The sequence below is a fragment of the Prosopis cineraria genome, unplaced genomic scaffold (assembly GCF_029017545.1).
Source record: "Prosopis cineraria cultivar Desert tree isolate PC_DT_omini unplaced genomic scaffold, ASM2901754v1 PC4, whole genome shotgun sequence".
NCBI classification, from domain to species: Eukaryota; Viridiplantae; Streptophyta; class Magnoliopsida; order Fabales; family Fabaceae; genus Prosopis; species Prosopis cineraria.
The window spans coordinates 36,549,249-36,571,634 of record NW_026555335.1 but is presented as its reverse complement, the minus strand read 5'-3'; the positions used below and the strand labels follow the sequence as shown (position 1 = coordinate 36,571,634).

At 25.4% G+C, this 22,386-nt stretch overlaps 1 protein-coding gene across 1 annotated transcript; it reads left to right on the top strand.

Annotated features, from left to right (window-relative positions):
* The first annotated feature begins 20,298 nt into the window (after positions 1–20,298).
* LOC129309959 (protein MKS1-like) lies at positions 20,299–21,695 on the top strand. The gene has a single exon (XM_054951750.1). It carries the CDS (start codon positions 20,375–20,377, stop codon positions 21,026–21,028), a length of 654 nt encoding a protein of 217 aa, XP_054807725.1. The 5' UTR covers positions 20,299–20,374; the 3' UTR covers positions 21,029–21,695.
* Positions 21,696–22,386: the final 691 nt, after the last annotated feature.

Below are 22,386 nucleotides of genomic sequence, written 5' to 3'. Positions count from 1 at the left end.
TTCTCAATGACCTCAAACTTAAATAATTAACATTCATAAATAACAAGTGAAGCTATTGTTTTAATAAATATTTAATTAGTCAATATTTTATAAAGACATTAAATTTTTTTAAGGATCTTTCATTGATATTATTTAATGTATGCATACATACACTAAAACCAGGCCTTTATGTTTTGCCAACAAGGTTAGGTCTTGTTTGGTTGTGGGATTCACCCTCTCCTTTTCCTTCTCTCTCTCTCTCTCTCTCTCTCTCTCTCTTTTTTCATTCTTATCACTGAAGGGATCCTTTCATCCACTCACAATTATTTATCCATGTTCCTTACTTTCACATAAAAGCAAGTTTTCATCTTATTGGCTTATCTTACAATCATTCACTTCTTAGTGTGTTTCTCTTTAACAACATGTGAGTGTCTAAGCAAACACTTTTATTGAACAATTCATATCTTTTGAAGCGTGATTCACTTACAATCAAAGAGAAATAAAGAAGAAAGTAAGTTATAACTCTACTGGTCAAAATAAACAAAACAAAAAACAAAAACAGCCCAGTTTTTTTATAGTTTATGGATATAATTCATTTTTATGCAACTTTTTCATATTCAATATTATCGGGTTAAATTTAACTACTGTTAAAATCAATCAAATATAATTAATCTCTCTCTCTTTTTTTTTTTCTTGTTGGCATAAGATTCAAACTACGATATGGACTTAAAAGGAAATTGAGTTCCTTTCACTTCACTCTCAATGGTTAGCTATTTTAAGTATTCTAACTTTAGTTTTAATTTATCTAATCTCATTTCCAATTAAATTATTTTAGGTGGCATTTGATTCGATGGATTTTATTTAAAATTCATGCATTTAAAATTTTTATTTAATATATAAAATTTTTTTAAATAAATAAAAAAGGTAAGTTGATATTCAAAATGAAAACAAATAATTGAAAGTGATAAACTTTCCTTTGTTTTTCAACTGTGAGAGACGATTTCTTTTTTGGTGGGAATGGCTCCATGAAAAATGAAAGAACCAGAGATGAATTGAAAAGTCGTATACTGTCTTTAATGCGTGGGCAACATTTTTTTAAAACTTAATTTGCCCCAACCTATTTCAATGTATAAGTGCTAGTTGAATTTATAGTAAATTTCTTTTAAAATAGAGTAAAGGCCCTCGAGTGTAACTTTCACTATCAAGGCTCAAGTTAAAATAATAATAAATTTTATAAATTGATAATTTAATTTTATCCTTGTACAACTGAAGACAAAAGTAATGAATTTTAATAGATAAATGTTCAAAATGAGTGATAGTAGGAAGTATTTATAGATATTGAAAACATATTGGAGCAGTATCTTTTAAGTAATAAAATTCTATTTAAAAGACTTAATCCTTTGTTGGTTCATAATTCTTTTGTTAGTTTATGAACAGCTTTATATTAATACATGAATAACTTTATGTGAGTTCATGAACAACCTAGTTTAATAATTAAAATTTAATTAAGGGTTATTATAATAATTTTCTATGAAAAGTAGCATCATTTCAATATGTAGAGCTTTTTTTGAAATACATTTTTTTTCATTAAGTGATACATTTTAATTTTATAATCCTTCAAATGTATCTTTAGAATTTAGAAAGACATGACATTGGTGACTATTGACCTATTTAGTAAATATTTTAGAAACAGTTTTTTGTTCTTCAAAAAAAAATTTATTTGATAATGTATTTTTAAAAAAGTGTTTTGAAGAATAAAAAATTAAAATATTTTGAAAAAAAATAAAAATGAAAATATTTTTTAAGTGTTTTGAGATTATTGTTTTGAAGAATAAAGAAGAATAAGAAAAATATTTATTTTTATTTTTTTCTCAGAATATATTGTACAAAATATCAGTTCTCATAACAATAAAAGAAAAATAATTTTAAAAAAATTCTAATTACATAACCTTTCATAAAAATTTCTTAATTTATAAATACATGACTTTTTAAAAAGATATAATGTTTCAAAAAAAATCAGTTCATTTTGAAAATATTTCTGAAAATATTCCAACAATCCATATGAGAGAAGATGTGAGAGTGGTGGAGAGGCACAATGGTAAAAGTGTAAAGTGAATGAGAATATTGAAGTGATTAAAATTTTCAATGATTACATTATAAAAAGAATTTAAAATTATAAATAAATAAATAATAATAGATGAATTTTGATTTAAATTAAATTTAAATTTATAACTTTTCATGCACCTAAATAAGAAATTTAGTTCAAATTCCAATTCTCATCAATACAAACGTAATATTAAAAAATTACCAAATTTAAATTAAATCATATGATGTATAAAAGAAAAATAACCATATCACCGGTCAACCAAGATAAAGTATTGGTTGAGTTTGTTACAAGTTAGATATAAATGGCCCCTCCAAAATTATAATTGAATCCTAAATTAGTAGAACTAAACGGCGAGAAACATGGTTTAGGTGAAGTTTACAAACATCTTATGGCCACAGGAAAGTGTCAGACTTGTTCAGCACTCCCAATTTTTAAACTATTGGGGGGGGTTTTTGGGGAATTCCAAAAATTCACTTGGACATCCAACTTCTGTGAAGCTAGTGTTTGGTTTTATTCTTCATATTCATCCATTCTTAATATCCTTTTGCCAAAAGTTATTCGGACAACTAAACCCTCCATTGGCAGAAAGTAACTTTCCCTTGCTTTTGCTTTTTAACTTTTGGATGTTGGCAAATTAATTAGAGGAGTAATTGTTTAACTACCATTTTTCTCATGCCACCCTTTATATCAAACTTTACTTTTTTATTTTAGTTTATTATTCAACGTATTAAATTTTCTATCATTCATGATTTTATATACATTCCAACAAATTAAATTTTACATTACTTATTTTTTTAAATTTTATTATTCAACTTATTAGGTTTCATATTATTCATAAATATGTTAAACTCTATATTATATATATATGTTATTCAACACATAAAAATTAATATTATATATATATATATTAATGATTATATATTTAAAAAAATTAATTATTTGATCTGTATAGTTTTGATTCAACTGTAACTCAGTTTTTAAATTTAAATTTATTGTAATTCAACCTTTAAAGTTTTGATTCTATTATGACTCAATTCTTAAATTTTAATTTAGTACAACTCAATTGCTATAATTTCAACCATTTAAAATATTCACTCCTATATTTTATAAAATAAAATTTATGGGTTAATATTTCAAATGATTAAATCTCTCACCTCTATATTTTTGAAAAAAATATGGGGATCAATATTTTAAATTACTAAAAATTTAGAGATTGAATTGCAATTGAATCAAAATTATAAAGATTGAGTTATAATAAATTAAATTATATTAAGTCAAAGTTTAAATATTCGACGGAAAGAGGTGCACGTTTTCTGTTCTGATTTTCTTTTGAATATGAATGCCTATGTTTGAATGACAATTGTATACAATTTAAAATACCCCCACCATCTCAAAATATAAGAATTTTTTTCAATCAATCTTAATTCAAAATATAAGCAGTCTATACATGTAAAAATCTTTTTTCATTTTATCTCTTGTATTTATTAACTCAAATCATTATGTAAATTTAACTCTCATTCATCATAAAGTATATTGATAATTAAAATTAAGAGTAAAAATTAAAAAAATTATATATTTTTATAAGAACAAGAATTTTATTACTATGAAACTTTTTTTAGAAGCTGTTGATATTTTGAATCCGAGGGGTATCTATCACGATCAAAAACTAAACCATTCAACCTAAAATTCAACACTTATATGACCATATTTATTTTGCCATCATAACGTCGGGAACACGGTTCAGTTCGATGTATCGTTCATTGCACATTTGCGTATTGAAAACTTTTAGTTGACATTTGATGGGAGAGTCAAACTTTAATTTAACTTGTTACCCCATCTAAATAAGATTACACATATCAATACTCTCTCTGATCTTATCTATACAATTATACAATAGAGAAGGAAGAATTTTTTGTGCTTTTTATAAGTCACATTGTTGGAGAGATAAAATATATTATTAAAGTATATATATTTAATATAAAAAAAGTTGAAAACTCCTTAAAATGAAAGTTGGAAAGTTAATGAATTTTTAAGGTTTTTGTTTTATTCTAATAAAATAAATTAGAAATGACTTATAATTCGGATCAAGAGAGTAAATCTCAATAATAACACTTTATAAACTTACTCCTTCTATCCCTATATATAAAATATTTTTAATTAAATTATACAAACTAATAAAAATATATCATATACTTAAAAGCACTGCAATATTTTAGTTTTGCCTCTAATTATTGTAAATAAAAGATAAATATATTTTTTCAAAGTAAATTAATGAGTATTTATCTTTTTTCCTTTTCAATGTAATAAGGATATAATAATTCATTTATTAAAAAAAATATTGACAACATCTTATATTTAGGAGTAAAAAAATATTTTAGAAAACCTCTTATACATAGTGACAGAGGGAGTATTTTTTCAAAATAATGTTATAAACTTTTAAAAATGTCCTTACTTACTTAATTATTATACTATAATATTATTTCTCACAATTTAAAAGGTAACTGGTAAAATACCCGTGCGATGCATGGGTCATATACCACAATTTTTATAAATAAGTATTAATCTTGTAGAGAAATATTTTTTAAAAGAATAACTTGTAATAGACATTCTCCATATCATCATATATGCAATAGAGTTATGTAATTATTGTCGTTAACATCAAATGTGCATATAGAATAAAGCAAATGATAAAAAAAATAAACACATATGATGAAAATGGATGAAATAAGAAGTAGATTAACAAAAATTTAAAATTATTTAAATTAAATTATTGAAGACTTCCATATAAAATGTATTAGAAGTTCTATATGTAGAGCAACGATCCTCATCAAGATTTAATGTTTTTAAAACCTTTTTACTTCAAACATAAGAGACAAAAATGTATAATTATGGACATGGATAAGAACATGACAAGGAAAGTATAAACCAACATAACATTGGCTCTATTCTTCACTCTTATTAATAGTCATAATAAAGGCCAACATTATGGGAAACTAATTCCTTATCATAACAAATGGCAATCTAGAACTAGATAGACACATAGTAGTATGCAATATATATACATATATATATATATATATATATATTCGTTCATACATTTGATCCAAACATTCTTAGACCTCAATAACATATTTTCTAATTTGTGTATGTATAAGATGTGCACCATTGCATCTCACATTAAAATAATTAGAGTACCTACTTTTAGCCTTATTCATGATTCAAGAGACCTAATATTAAAATTGAATTTAAAAAATCTATAAAGTACATGTCATCAAATAAATACATGTTTTTCATAATCTTTCACAATACTATATGAGCTTAAGTATACAACTTCCTTACTAGGAAGCAGAAACAACATATAAATGTTTACTTCAACCACAGCCAATGTAGGAGATAGTATAGCCATATGAAATTTGAGAAATTCGAATTAACAATGGGCTTTATTTGGTTATCTAAATCATCCAATAACAAATTCACCCAGAATCTTAATATCCATAGATCCTTCATTAATTTCAATAGCAATTTCATCACCAATTAATGATTCAATAAGTAAAATCTTGAAGAGTACTAATAGATGCTCCAGTATTTGTTATTAGAAGTCTAATGTTTATTATTGGTGTAAAAAGTTGACAATTATCCCAAATATATAAAGAGTTAATGATGGCAAAAAAAAAGTCTCTCTCGACTCCCTTGGAATAATGTGAAAGATTTGCTTGAAGTCTCAACCAAACATAATGACTTTTCATCCCAAGGTCAAGTTGGACCAATTTTGAGCTCAATTTAGTGTCTAGTTTGTCCTAATCACCTAGGTAAGATTAAACTTGTTAGGTTATCGGGCTGATATTACACCCTTTATGCATAGTAAATTTTTACCCATTAATTTTTTATTATCTATATTTTTCTTAAATTATAATAAGTTTTAAAATTTTGATAAAACTATTTTTATTCATATTTATCTTGAGTTTAAAATTATTGAAGTTATTTTTTATCAATTTGAATATAAGTATTAGAATATTTTGATAGAAATCTATTTTCAAATAAATAAATTTTTAATATGATTTGAAATTAATTGATTGGAGTTTCATTTATATTTAACATTTAAGCAAAAAAATTATTTTTTTCTTTGATGAGAATAATAGAATTCTTACCAACAACTTTTCTTCATTCAATTATTTTTTGATATAATTACCTATTATTCATTGGTCAAGTCAGGAAGGATTACATTGGAGAGCAAAACTCTCCTAATGAATATTTGATATTATTAAAAATAAATTTTAAATATGATTTGAAATTAATGGACGTAATTTCATGACATATTCAACATTTAATTAAAAAAGTGATTTTATTTTTGGTAAGAATAATAAAATACTCACCAACAACTTTTCTTCATTTAATTCTTGATGTTTCAAATAAACCACTACATAATGAGAATGATAAATATATTAAATATTATTAAATATTTTTTTATTGTTCATGGGTATTCTCTTATTGAAGACAATCATATTTAAGGCATGGTTGTGTATTAAATGTGGGCACTACCCTTGGTGAAAATTCAAAACATTACACAATATAATTATTATTTGATAATGAATCTCTAATTTTTCTTTGCAAAAATAAAATCAATAGAAGAAGGAGGTAAACTTGGTGTGAACAAATTAATGAAAGACTAAATAAATATTAGCAATGTAAATACATGATGAGATTGAAAGATAATTATGATAAATCTATCTATACAATAAACTCATAAATGATAGAGTTAATCAAAGTCATAATCATGAAATGAAGTGATAGCTTACATTGGAGAAAATTTTAAATTTAAATTACCAATCTAATTTAATTTAGATATACTTGGAATTTAAACATAAAAACTTTTTCTTGAATAATAACATAATTTTTTTATTGTTTTATTCCTTAGGCATTGGAATAAAAGTTCAAGGTCACATCCATTGATTAATTGTATGGTTTAGATATTTAAATAGTCAATATTATATTAATATTTATTGAATGGTTATATCATGGTTTAGATATTTAAATAGCCAATATTATATTAATATTTATTGAATGGTTATATCATATATATTAGAAACAAACAATTAGTCAAGACTTCTATTATTCAAGTAGCAAATTCAAACCAAATTTTCAGTTGAAGTCACTTATGTACAAAATTAATTAGTATTTTCATGTAACTTTAAATTTTCAAAGTCCAATCTCATTTGATTTTTATCATTTTCTCTCAAACTCCTCCATTGTTCTTTTCACAATAATAATTATACTTCCTTTTAATTATAAATCTTTTATTTTATGAATATCCATCCAAATCTAAACATTTAAAATTCAAGTTATAATATTTCATAATTATATAAAATAACTTGACATCATAAAATATATTAATGTTCAAATAGAACAATTCAACAGTATCTAACCACCATACCTTGAATAGAATTGCCCCTAATAAGAGGGTACCAATGAGCAAAAAAACATATAAAATACATATAATAAAAATATATAGCAATCCATACTATTAATGTCATAGATAATTTACTAAGTTACTTTTCAAATTGTATATAGTGAATAAAGAAATGTATTTTTTAAAAATTAGAAAAGTCTAATTAGTAATAGATGAAAATTCATGCTACTTTCTTTCAACCAATTAAATTTTATGCTACTTTTTTTGAAACAAATTAGATATCTCGATCCATATGTGCCAGATAAAAATTTTGTTAATAATTAGGTAAGACTCACAAATTTTTATTAAAAATGTCAAGCTAACATTTTTCAAATATAAAATGAAAAATAAAAATTGAAGAACATGAAAAAAATTAAATACGTAAAACAAAAAGCATAAAGTATAAAAAATTTAATCAGTTTTAAATTGATTTGGAAATTATATGATTGGTTAAAAAATTATTCTAAGTATTTTTTTTGACTATATGGTTTTGGAGTTAATAAGCTACCAATTTGAAATTTGCAAATAGCACACATAAATATTGAAATTTGATTATATTTAGCACAAATAATTAAATATGCAAGATCTTATTGAACTTCATCCAAATTTAAACACTTGAAATTCAAATCACAATATTTCAAAATTATATAAAAATAAGTTGACAGCATATGTGATATAAAAGTAGGAGCTCATAATAATATTTAAGTGAATGAATTTGAATCTCGTATATTCAAATTATATCACTAACCATACTTACCTTCAAATTAACAACCAAACCTAACTCCTAAAGTACATAATTAAAAAAAAGAGGCACCCGAAGCATATAATCATGGATCAAAAAAATTTTAAAAAATATATCTAAATAAAATATATCTTAATTTTTTATAGTATTTTCCTTTTTATTTTTACTTTTTCATTAATTTATTAATTTCATTATATCTTTATCAACTTATTCTACTTTATCATTCATTTCATCCATTGATATGATGAGTAGAGAAAATTCACCTTTTGTTTGGGTTAAGAAAAAAGTTGAGAGAAAAGAGACATAAAAAATAAAAAGAAGAGAAAATTAAAAAAAAAAATTATCTCTCATTGTGTTTAGATGAAAAGAAGAAATAGAGAGAAAAGAAAATAAACAAATACTACAATGACTACAATTATTTATTTCAAAATATATTTTATTTCATATAATTTTCTTTATAAAAATAAATTGAAGGAAAAAATTATGTTAAAATTAATTTATTCAAAATAATTGATAATCAAATTATTTATTTAAAATATATTTCCATATTATTATATTTTAAAACCAAATAATTTAATGAAAATATATTATTTTTCTATTTAAAAAATAAAAATATAATTTATTAATTAAAGTTAAATACAATGCTACCTCTTAAGGTTATTTTGATTTCAGTATATATAAAAAAAAGTCAAATACAATATCCTAAAATAAAAAAAAACTATAAATTCATCTTACCAAAAGTGGAATTCAATAGAAAAAGTAGAAAAGGGAAAAAAAAATAAAGTTACTTATCAGTTGCTTTGCCTGATTGTCACTATAAATCAAAATTAGATATATCAAAGAAATTAAAGAAAATGAAGAGGCCTAATAATGAAAAGATGTGAGGATTTTAAAAGATAAGTGGGCATGATGATAAATCCTGTACAATTAATAAAAAATTCTATGCAAATTGAATTGTTTGATAAAGTTTACTTATTCATATTTTAAAGATGAATTATTCAAACCATAATATGCTAGTCACATCTTGTAACTTGATATAAATTGTTCCTATCCTACAACAAAATGAAACAAACATCAATGAAATGAATAATCCGTACTAACAAAATAAGAATTGATTAATTCTCATATAAATTATTGAAGAGACAAAAAATAATAAGAAGGCATATGAATATACAATAGCCTCAAAAATAAATAAAATACAACAACGAAAATTAAAATCAATGAATGAACATATTTCAATCTGCTCTATTTATAATTAGTATCAAGGCTAATGTTGGAAGGAATTTTGAATTTTAACTTTCAATCAAATGAAATTTAAATTAAATTAAAATCCAAACAAAATAATTGATCAACAACTGAAGCAATGATTATTATTAATATTAACATATATAAATTGAGATTGAAATTCAAGCCATCAATTTATAATCTCAATATAATTTAAATTTAAACTTAAATTTGAATATATTTTATAATAGTTTGCTTTTTAAATGAGTAGATTTCTTATTATCCATTATCTAATTATATAATGATAGACTAATATGATCAAAAATATATTTTTGTTAAGATTATATGCTTCAAAAAATATATTATCACCAAAAAAAATAATAGAATAAAAACATACCAAGGGCTAATAGATCGTTCTTAAATTTTGGTCATTTTTTTTCACACCTTAATTTTCTATCAAAACATTTAATATTGAAATATTTTTTTACTACAGAAAAAACACAGAGAAAAAATTCAAAGAACCAAAAATGGATATTATAAAAAAGAATAACGTAAGGAAAACATATCTAGAGCTAATAGACCATTCTTAAAATTGATTCATTTTATTTTTTGTCCACCTTAATTTTTGATTAAAATGTTTAATATTAAATATATAAAAATGTTGATTTGAATTTCAAATAAAAAGACCTAAAATCTTTAATTCTAACTGACACATTCATAATTTATTATAAAATAGATATTAATTTTTATAAAAAATTTTTAATTTAAAGAATTTTATTTAACAGGAATAATTTAACTGAATATATAATATGCTTTACTTCAATATTTTTTAATTCTATTTATTTTTAACATATTTGTAAATAAATGTCAAATAGATTTTACAGAAGATTTCAAAAATGATATGCATATTTGACGCTTAATTTAAGGAAATTATTAGGATAGATCAAAACTTTTAAACACAGATTCTTATATATATATATATATATATATATTAATTTAGATTCAAATAGATAGATATTTTCAAAATATATCCTTTACATACATGGAAAATGACTTTTAATAAAATATAATTTTAGAATTGTATGAAAAATATAAAATAATAATTTTTGGCATATCTTTAGGGTGGATGAAAACTTTAAATAAATAGATATTAATTTGAATCTAAATAATTTTTGTCTACATTTAAAAATTAATAATTCATCCCGCATCTAACTCCAAACTTGAATAATATATTTTGCATACATTAAAAAAAATAAATAATTTTGAATCTAACCCCAAACTTGACTTTGAAGCACAGAATCGTAGGAAAGGCATCGTAAAACACAAAATTGCGGCATATTTAAAAATAGACACGTGGCATTTTTTCACAGCCTTTAACCCTACTTTTATATATACAATGATATTGAAAAGATATTAATAATAAAATTTTATTTTTCTTAAATTATCTTATACTTTTAGATAATAAAATATTGTTAAAATTATTTTATAATTTGAGACAATAAGAATATATAACAAACAAAACTTTGAAAACTTCACATTTAGGTTTAATAGATCAACAACTCCCATCTTAAACGTTCAAAAAGTATAAAGTTATTTTTTTTATCTCTTTTCAGTCACAAATGTTAAATCAACTTTTAGTTTTTACTTTTAGATAACTGTACCTTAACTTTCTTTTTCTTTTTATCAGGAAAATGAAAACATGTAGGGCCCATTTGGATAACTATTAAAAGCACATTTAAACTACATTTGAGATGCACTTTTGCCAAATCTGACAAATAGTTAGATCCCCTTAAATGTGCTTTTGTCAAATGTAAACTGAAAACCAAACACACACGTAATTGCTTAAATTTAATTCTAGCTTTGCAGAAGTATCAATGATTATTCAACAATGTCTCTCTGACTTTTAGATCGCCTCAGAATAGAAGATTAACATTAATAAATCTAAACTTTTATATTCCAAAAATGTCAATATAGACATAATTTCATATATTAGTGATGAGTTAGGAATTCCTCTTACATGAAATCTTGAAAAATATCTTAAAATTTTACTCATACATGAAAAAGCTTTCAAGCTTTCATTTGCTCCTTTTCTTGATAAGATGAATTCACACTTGGTTGACTAGAGAAGTTGTTATTTAAATACAACAACAATAACTCTTATCTTACTATATGAGGTCGACTATATAAATTATACGATGCTATTGAGTTCTATCATTTATTAAGCTTTCAAAAAATTTAAATATTGGAGGAAAAGTTGTGCTCATTAAATCTGTCCTTTCTACTCTTTTTAATTATACCATGAAAAATATGCTCTTACCTGATAATGCATTGGCAATATTGGAAAAAAATATCTAGAAATTTTCTTTATGATTCTTCAAATGAAAATAAAACTCATCTTCTTTCTTGGAATTGCATTATTTCGAATCAAAAAGATGGAGGACTTAGCATCAAGAAGCTCAAGAGTCAAGCTATTGCCTTTATCATGGAACTTTTCTATGGTCTCATCACTAAACCTAATTGCATCTGGGTTCGGATCTTACGTGATAAATATAAACACAATAAACCCACAATTCCTATAATTGTTAAACCAAACTCTTGCTCACCTACATGAAATAGCATATGCAAAGTTTGGGATAATTTTATGTTTCATGTTGGTTAGAAGGTGGGTAGAGGAGACTAGATATCATTTTGGTATGATAAATGGTCTTCCCTCCTTAAGCCTCTAGTTAGATATGCTTTCCATAATGATAGTCTATTCTTCATGCAAGAGTCTTGAATTTTTGCAATACTGCAGGCAGTTGGAATTTTGATCTTTTAAAATGATACCTCCACTTTGATATGACTAGATAAATTGCGTTTATCCAACCTCTTAACTAATAGGGTGATGATGATGTTTTTTTTTTGTGTGACCTTCCTTTGATGGCAACTTCTTCATTAAACCAAAACTTTTAAAATCTGGTTAAAGATTTGAAAGTGGCCTTCTTATAAGAAAATTAAGTATTTTCTTTGGAAAGCTACTTAGGATTGTCTTTAAACTAACTATAGAGATACTAATGAAAATACTCCTCAACAACATATATGCCCCCTGGGTTGTAACTCTACTAACTTTTCTATTCATATTTTGTGTGATTGTAAGGAAACTTAAGAGGTTTGAAAAAGATTAGTAAATCCTAAAAAACTTAATTCCTAATTCGTGGTGCTAATTTTATTTGGGGTTCAATTTGGCTATGAACCACCTTATAAGTGGAATAGCTCGTGCTTCTTTGAGAACAAGTCCTGGATGGAGTTTTACAACAATAGTAGCATTGAATTTAATGGCAAATGCTTCGTATCAAGGTTGACTTCTGAGTTTGCTATTTTACTACTTGATTATAAACTTCAATCATTCTTTTTAGTTAGGTACTAAGTATAGTGTTGCAATTGATTATTGCCACATACTTTAACTCAAAGACATAAATAGTCTAATATAGTTTTAATTGTGGTAAAATGTTTAGTAATAAATATCTATTGACAACAATTTGGACAAATTTAATTCTGTGGTAATGTTAGAATGAGTGTTATTTCAATGAAGATAGAATATCATCAACCATCTAAACTTCATTTTGCTGAAGCTAAGGGTTTGAAAATGAGAGATGATTACACTTCAAATGTGATGATGGATTATGAACTTCATGGCATTCCAATTATAGGTTCATTTTAGTGTCCTTGGTATTATAACTTTCTAGTTTATAACTTCTTCAAGGTTTCTATTTTTGCATCTTTATTATTGTTATAATATTATTAAGCTAGTTTTTGTACTTTTGTCATAAATGAAATAGTTCAAAAATTTGATTTTGCTTGTCATCAAGTGTATATCCTTATTTGGATTGCTATCCTACATTTGTATATCTCTATATGTGCAGCTATTAAGTATGGCTTTCAACGAAGTTGCTAAGTATATATGTGCTTACCTAGGTTAGCATGGGTCAAAGTTGGTTATGTATGGATCTTGCCACTCCATATCATGTAACATAGGATTATTATTTCCTATCTCAGGGCATATACTAAATTTTGTAGGATAAGAAGGGAAATTGGGGTATGAGTATGTATGCTGCGCAACATACATTTCCCAACAATGGACTTGAGCTCCTCTTCACCTAAGGTGGTGGCTCTTTTCTTGACATATGTGTGTGTACAATACTTTTTTGGTGCCAACTGAATAAGTAAAATTTTCTTGACAAGACTTGGAGAGGATGGAAGCATTGCAAATTTGGAGAATTAAGAGGCAAAGATGAAGTGGTAGAAGGTGACAATTCTAGAGAAGAAGGTAGTAGTGCTAAAGAAAAATAAAGATAAGATGAATAGATTAAGTGGGTATTTTGCAAATGTTCATGTCTAAGAAATTGTTTCCATTTGTAAAGCATACATGATTATGTACATACACATTTCAGGGTAAGAAAATTCACTTTTTATAGCTCTTATTTATATGCATGTTCAATTTCTTGCTTCAAGTGTTATTTTGCTTGTGAGTGAATATTTATTGGTGTTCAATTATTTTTCTACATGAAATGTAAATAGATTTATTTTGAACTCAATGTAAATTGTAAAACATGAACCGTGCATTATGTCTATGTGAAGGAATAAAATTGTTCAATGCATGAGTTGTTCAGGGACTTTTTTTCATTTCTAACGCTTAGTTTTCAAAATATCAAAAAAGTTTTTCATGAAAAATGATACAGTTTTTAGAATATGCAAAATGCAAATTTAAATATAAGATGCAATTGATGTAACATTTTGACACCAAAATTATTTTTTTCAAAATATGCAAAATGCATATTTGAATATATAGTGCATTCTATCCTTGTTTTATTCAAATATCATAAAGGATATCTTGAAAATTGAGGTAACAGAGGTAGTGTTTTACTTTTGATTCTCAATTTATTTGAATATGAGATTGCATATCCTAAAAATATACACTTGATATAAAATATTCAAATATACTTTTTGGATATCATGAAAATTTACACTTAGTGTCATATTTTAAAACAATATGTAAGTATTTCAACCATACACCCTTCTTCCACAACGTGTAAGCACCTTTCAAGAAAATACAAATTAGCTTCTATTTATTCAAATATACATTTTGGATATCCTGAAATTTTACACTTAATGTCTTGTTTTGAGATAATATGCAGGTATCTTTAATCATATGTTACCCCTCTTTTAAAAGGGGCAAGCACCCTTCAAACAAATGAAAATTGGCTTTCAATTATTTAAATTTACATGAGTGATATTCAAATATATGGAAGAAATTTGCATTTCATTGAAAATCAATCGCATATCATGAAATAAATATTGTATATGTTTTCAAAAGTATCCATAAGAAAAATTAATAATGGATATTCAAATATACATAAGCAATATTTGAATATATGAAAGAAATTTGCATTCTATTAAAAGTCAGTCACATATAGTGAAAGAAAGATTGTATATGCTTCCAAAAATTTCATAAAGGAAATTAATAAGGAATATTCAATTATGCATAAGTAATACTTAAACATATGGAAAAATATTTATATTTCATTGAAGATCAATTACATATTGTGAAAGAAATATTGTATATGCTTCTAAAAGTATCCATAAGAAAAATTAATAAGAGATATTTGAATATGTATAAGTGATATTCAAATATATGAAATAAATTTTTATTTTATTGAAAATCAGTCACATATTATGAAAGAAAGATTATATATGCTTTTAAAGGTGTTAAGAAAGGATATTGATATGTGGAATCTAGATTGTATTTCCTTGAAGATTGCACGCATTAATGGAAGAAGAATTGCATATGACTAAAGGCAAATTGCATTCAATGTAAAACTTTGACACCAAGGCATAATTTTTAGAATATGCAAATCGCATATCATGATAATTGCCAGGATGTGCGATTTGCATATCCTAAAAATTGCATAATAAAAATTTGACACAAGACATAATTTTCAAGATATGCAATTCAAACACCTAAAATTAGACATCAATATATAATTTTTAAGATATGCAATGTTGATCTTCGAGCATACAAAAGTGTTTGTATATTGTGGAAAACTTGGCTTACGTAAAGACCTTGCTTGACATATTGACACCAAAAGACCTTGTTTGATATATTGATACTGAAAAACCTTATTTGACATTGACGGAGTAAAAGACCTTGTTCAACTTTTGCTCTTTTTTTATCAGTGAGGGCATTTTTGTCATTTAGCCCTAAAAAATTATTGCTAATGAAGGACCTCAATATTGAATCTCTCCCAAGTCCTTCTTAGCAAAATAAAATATGGCCAAGTCTTTTTTGACAATTTCTCCTTTTTATATAGTTGTATTTAATTTGGTAACAAATTTAGATATTTCAAAGTTAAAAGTAATGTTGTCATAATTGGATCGAATCTGCCAATTCGATCGTTTAATCAGGAACTAGCATATAGTTTAGTCCATTCAACCCTCATAACTAGTAAAAAGTTAACTAGTCAAGAACTAGCCAAAATTAATTTTCATACTCTTTTAAAAAAATATCAACAATACAAAATCATGCTATTTTGTATTTTTATGTGTCTTGTAGTAGGCTCTTCTATAGTATAATATATATTTGATGATTTATTAATGTTTTTTATAAGCATAAGTAATAGGCTCCATCAACAGCAGATAATATCTCCCTAGAGCATTGAAAATAATGGGTAAACTTTTTCCAACTAAATTTGTACTCCTCTAATCCTATTTATTTTTTGTGTGTTCATCTTTATTTTTCTACCTTCACTAAATGTTAGAAAAAATTATTAAAAATAATTTTTCTTGTCTTTATTAGGGGTAGAGATAGAGACTTATTAAGACAGAGTTAATGAGATGTATGGTTTTTCTTTCAATAAAATATTTTAGAACTGACTTATAAATAGAATCGGAAAGAATACACACACGAAGGCTATGATTTATTAATGACTTAATATTGTGGCATCCTTGATGATTTTGTTTTGATTATTTGTAATTGATTGTAAATAACTTTATTATAACATTAGTGAAATTGACTATAAATTTGATACTCATGATAAGAATATAATTAAATATTATCTAAAATTATTTTTCATATATAATCTTTAAATTTTATTATTTTAATTGAGACTAGATGAACCACAGTTCAGTGAATTAGTCTCCTAATTAATTCAATGCCAGTCCAATTTTAACAACGTTGATCAAATGTAGGGAGAATTGCACACAAATTTCACTCAAGACAATTAATTATTTTTAAGTTCATTAACAACTGAACTTAAAAAAATGACAATACAATACCAATTGAAAAAAAAAATAATGAATTAAAAAATGAAAGCTTTCTTAAATAAAGTTGGAAATATTAGATGTTTTTAATTTTGATAGGTTGATAGTAAAAAGTGTTTTTTTCCTTTCGAAATCTAACTAACATTCATCACTTGATATTCTTTCATGCATTTATTGAAAAGGGCAATCATTTGGAATTTTAGCAATTGATGTCTTTAAAAATAATATTTGTAATAAACTTATATTTGATAGAAATACTCTTATCATATATAGTTGACAAATAAGGTTGAAGTATTGTTATTTTTCTAAACTCAATTGATAGAAATATTTGACTTGGAAGCAGACCCGGGAGTAATCAATGGACTTTAAAATAATTTTCTCTTAAAAGTGTAATTAATTACATGAAGTCTAGTTCACTCAAGTAAGGAAGAAAACAAGATAAATAAAAATAATATATTTAAAATTAATTTTATTTTATTGTTATGAGAACAGATATTTTATAAAATATGCTTTGAGAATAAAAAAATGATAAAAATAAATATTTTATTATTATTTTTTATTCTCCAAAACAATAATTCAAAAACATTTAAAAGTTATTTCTATTTTATTATTTTTTAGAATAATATTTTATTTTTTATTTTTCAAAATACTCTTCTAAAAACACATTATTAAATATATTTTTTTAAAAAAACTATTTTCAAGAATAAAAAATATTTTTAAAATAAATTGTCAAACAGATCCTAAAATAGCAATCCTTTTGGCAGAAGATTCATACTCATTCCACAGCCTAGGTTTTCTCTGGAATGTCAAGTGAAAGCAACTGTCACCGCGTGTGAATGTCAAACTCAAATGTCTTGTTTCACTTTGTTCCTTTGTGGAAAATATGATCCTTTTTTTTAATATATATATATATATATATATATTTATTTATTTATTTATTTTCTTCCACAGAATTTTGTTTGACCTCGTTACTTTGAATGATTATCGCTAAACAAGATTTGATCATTCTGAAGCTTAATCAAGTGTTACTCACTCAAGCATATTTTTTACATTCATACAAATTTATATTCAAGACTTCGTGTTCCAGGCGGGGAAGAAAAAAAGATTCAAGACTTTGTGCCTGTACAATCATAGACCCATAACCTCTTTTATTAGGATCAGCACAATTAAAAAAATAAAGGTTATTTTAAAACTATTGTATAAATTTAAATATTTTGATGTGGGGGGAAAAACAAAATCAAAGACTTTAAAATTAATTACTGTTCTAACACAAAAATTATGGTTGGTGACAGCACTGCTATTATTCATGTATTTTTAGGGAGAATTTTAACCAAGGGCCATGGAAGAAAAATATTTACTTGTAGTCCCAAAAAATTTAAAAAATCTCTACAAGATTTCAAGACTAAGCTAAAATAAAATGGGGGGTTAAAAAATTTAAAATACTCTTCAGCAAAATTAACAAATATTTTGTTACTATCTAACTTTACTTGTTAATTATTTACTTGTATTTATTAATTTCTTAACAATACTTATTAAATAATTAATTAGTTAATTTCATAACTTCATAATGTCAAGAACATTACTTATTAATTTTACAATTTTACTTATTAATTTGTCAACATAACTTATTAACTATTTAACTTGATTTATAAATCATTTATATGACTTAGCTTATTCACTCAATTTGACTGAAAAGTATAATTATTAGTTATTAATTATCTTGCTTAATTTTTTAATTTATCAATTATAGTTGTAAATTATCTGATTTAACCTATCAATAACTATACTAATATCAATGGTTAATTATCTAACTTTTACTTATTAATTTATTAATATTAATTGTAAATTATATGACTTATTAATAATTAATTATATTAGTTCAATCATTTTGTCCTAAATGTATAATTATTATTTGTTAATTCTCTAATTTTACTTGTAAATTTATCAATTTCAGTTGTCAATCATTTTTTTTCTTTCTTTTACAAAGGATATTTCATTCTTTTTAGTCACCCATTTTATTTCAATTCAGTCCAAAAATTTATAAAAAATTTTTAAATTTTTTTAGAATCTACTGACAAATATTTCTCTTCCATCTTCCTTAATTGAACTTCTCCCTTTATGGTACGTTTATCTTATTATTATTTTTTTCTTTTGGTTGGGGCAACCGCACGTTTATCTCAATATAAATGCTATAAGAAAAATGGACCTTTTCTGAATGCAAAATCTTAAATCACAAAATAAGGAAAAAAAAAGGACGTTTATCTCAATATGAATGCTATAAAAAATGAATATTTTGCTTCTTCTTTTTTTTTTTGGGCCAAAGAAATCCTTTGCCAAGATGCTCTATAAAAAATATTGGCTATCTCGAATGCCAAAACAAAAAAGCAAAATTAGCTATCTGTTTGAACTCTAGAATATTTTTATTTTTTTAGCATTCCATTGGGTAATGCATGCAACAAAACATCCAGCATATATAAAAATGGAACAAGGATTTGAAGCTGAGAATTATATTGCATACCTATATCAAAATGTAATTATATATATTACAATATAATTATACATATTAATTTTAAGTTCATCAATTACTTTAAAAATAATCTTTTGATTAAAATACTCTTCTTTGATATGCACAATTACTTTATTGGTGTTAAAGTTGTTTTAAACAAAGGATTATTTTTTTTAAATTGCAGAAAAAGACCATCGTACTTTAATACAATCTCAAAAATTTTTGTCCTTCAATTGTTATTACTTATTTTTCCTTGATGTTTAATTTTAATTTTACTTTTTTTATTTTGTTTTTGGGAAAGAAAAACAAAAAGAAGATCGCACTCAAGCACCAAGAAAAATAACCCTCCACTTTGGTTATTAAAAAGAAATAAATTAAAAAAATTAATATAAAAATAAAATAAATCACCTTTCCTCTCTTATAATAAGTATAATAAAATACATTAATATATACTATAAATATAAAAATTATTACGTCTTTTAAAAATATTATAAATTATAATTTTCAACCCGCTCATTTCTGTTTATCATCCTTTTTTATTATTTTATTTTTATTTTTATTTTTTTAATTTATTTCATTAGATTCTTGTCTAGTAATCAAACATAACCATTAGATTCGCCCACAAGAGCCAATACAGAATGGGTTATTTTTTTTAAATAATATTTTTTATTAATTCTTATATATGAATGATGTTTTTTCCATGTCATTGAATGTGATTCTTCGAAAAATAAAAAACGTCATTTATTGTAAACGTCATATGTATTATTGAATGAAACATGTGGTGTTTCGAGACTATTGACTGTTTTCAGTCAAAACCTCTTGCCGGTCAATACTTGGCCATCTATTATTATGTGACTAATATAATATTTTGGTCCAGCTTCTTGATTATTATCATTATTATTTTATTATTTACTTTTTTCTAATCTTTCAGGACATCAACATTATTTGGCGAACATTATTATATAATTTGTTTTCCTCCCTTCCCCCACCCCCCTCTCTCTCCGCGTCTCCGCCTCTAATACCGATTCCTAATCTTTCTCTATCCGAAATTCCGAATCCAATCAGCCATCAAACATGAATCTGCCGGGGGATTCCGCCGGCGGAAGCACACCACCGTCGTCGAAAAAGCAGCTTCAACTCCAGGGGCCACGCCCACCTCCTCTCAGAGTCAGCAAAGAATCTCACATAATTAAGAAACCACCGCTGCCACCACATGCTGCCGCCGTCGCCACCCACCAACATCCCCGCCTCTCGCCTGACGATGCCAGCCAGCAGCGGCAACCGGTGATAATATATTCCGTATCTCCTAAAGTTCTTCGAGTCCCCGTCAGCGACTTCATGGACGTCGTCCAGCGCCTCACTGGGCTACACTCGGTCAACGAACAGCCTTCTGGATCCGGAGCTGTTTCGCCGGCAGCGAAGTTGGCTTCGATAGAAAAGACAAGCCCATCAGAGAAGGAAAGATTGCGGAGCACCGGAAACGACGCGATGATTGAATTGGAAGGCATAGATGTGGGGCAGTTCCCAGGAATATTATCACCGACGCCGGCAAGTTTAGGGCCGATACCACCGGATTATTTCTCACCGGTCGCAGAAACGCAGCCGTTTTGGCATGACTTGAGCCCGTTTTGGTCGGGAAATAGCTTCATGGGGAGCCCATCGGGATTGCTTTCGGCGAGTATAGTGTCGCCACTAGCGTCGCCGGATGTGTTCCGTCTTTTTGACTAAGAATTTTGGTACCAATTTTTTTTTAAATTTTTTTAATATCTAGGTAAGTAGACGGGAGAGAATTGAACATTCTTCATTTTCATATTTAAAAAAAAGAAAATCATTGTTGCGGAATTTTATGTACATGTTGTTCAAAATAACTTAATGTTTGCAATTCGTGGAAGATAATACTGGTTTTCCTGTTTTGATTGTCACAGCCAGAATTCGTTTTTACCTCCGGTTTACTGAAAAAAAAAAAAAAACGAATTCATTAGTATCATTTTCAGTTTCTCTGGCGGTTTGTTTTATACATTTATATGCTTTGGACTTATAGTCTCTTACATGATTTATTTGTCATTTTCTTTTTCGTTTTCCCTTTCCACTTTTCTCATCTTGATTGTGATTTTAATTATGATTTTCCTCTCCATTAATTGATAAATTCAAATCATAAACTCTTCTGCCACCAATTCAAATGGATCCCTTCATTTAACGCGTTTAGTGCGTCCGGTGAGGGGGAAAAAAAGTAAAGAAAATGACAAATACTGAATTATATGAGTTTTATAAATGTGTGTTCAATAAGGAATTTATGCGAATTATAAGAGTTTTTTTGCCACATAAATTCATGACTATTACATTTGGGAGTAAATGCAAATGATGTAAATTCAGTAATGAATCCAAATATTCTCTCTCTTACTGAGCATTTTTATCTGGGCCAATCTTACTGAGCTTATTTATTCGCATAATTACCTTATTGAACACATTTACAAGGTAACTTCATTCATTCATTTATTTATTATAACTTATTCTCTCTGTCTAAGAGTGTAAGACATTTTTTGAGGAGTTGAATGTTAAAAAATATAAGGTATTTTTAATTTTTCAAAATGTAATCATTGTCATTTTTTTTAAAGTGCTTATATTAATAATAACTTTATATTTATTGTAGGATATTTAATAAGAGTAAATATGAAAAAATAAAGTTCATTAAAAATTAGATAATTATTTTATTAAAAAATAAATTTTAATTAAAAATACTTTATATTTTTAAACAAGAGAGTATATGTTTTGAGGGATGAGCTTCTCATGGCTATCTTAAAATAGTAGTAGCAAAAAAAATTAGAAGATGGTTTGAATTCTTATTAAGAAAGGTAAATTTAATATTTGACTTTGAAAAGGATCGACTATTATAAAAAGATATATGTGATCAGTTAAAAAAAAAATTTACTAATACCTGGCCTTAAGAAGAATGCCTAAAATTGACAGCAAAATTTTAATATAATATTCTTTTTCAGCCTGAAAATTTGAAGAGAATGTTAGAGTTTTTTCTTTTTTTGTTGGGGTAATGTTAGAGTTTGTTGCTCGGATGTACAAAAGGTCCATAA

Coding starts and splice junctions, on each gene's coding strand:
- LOC129309959 (XM_054951750.1), top strand. CDS start 20,375: ATGAATCTGCCGGGGGATTCCGCCGGCGGAAGCACACCACCGTCGTCG.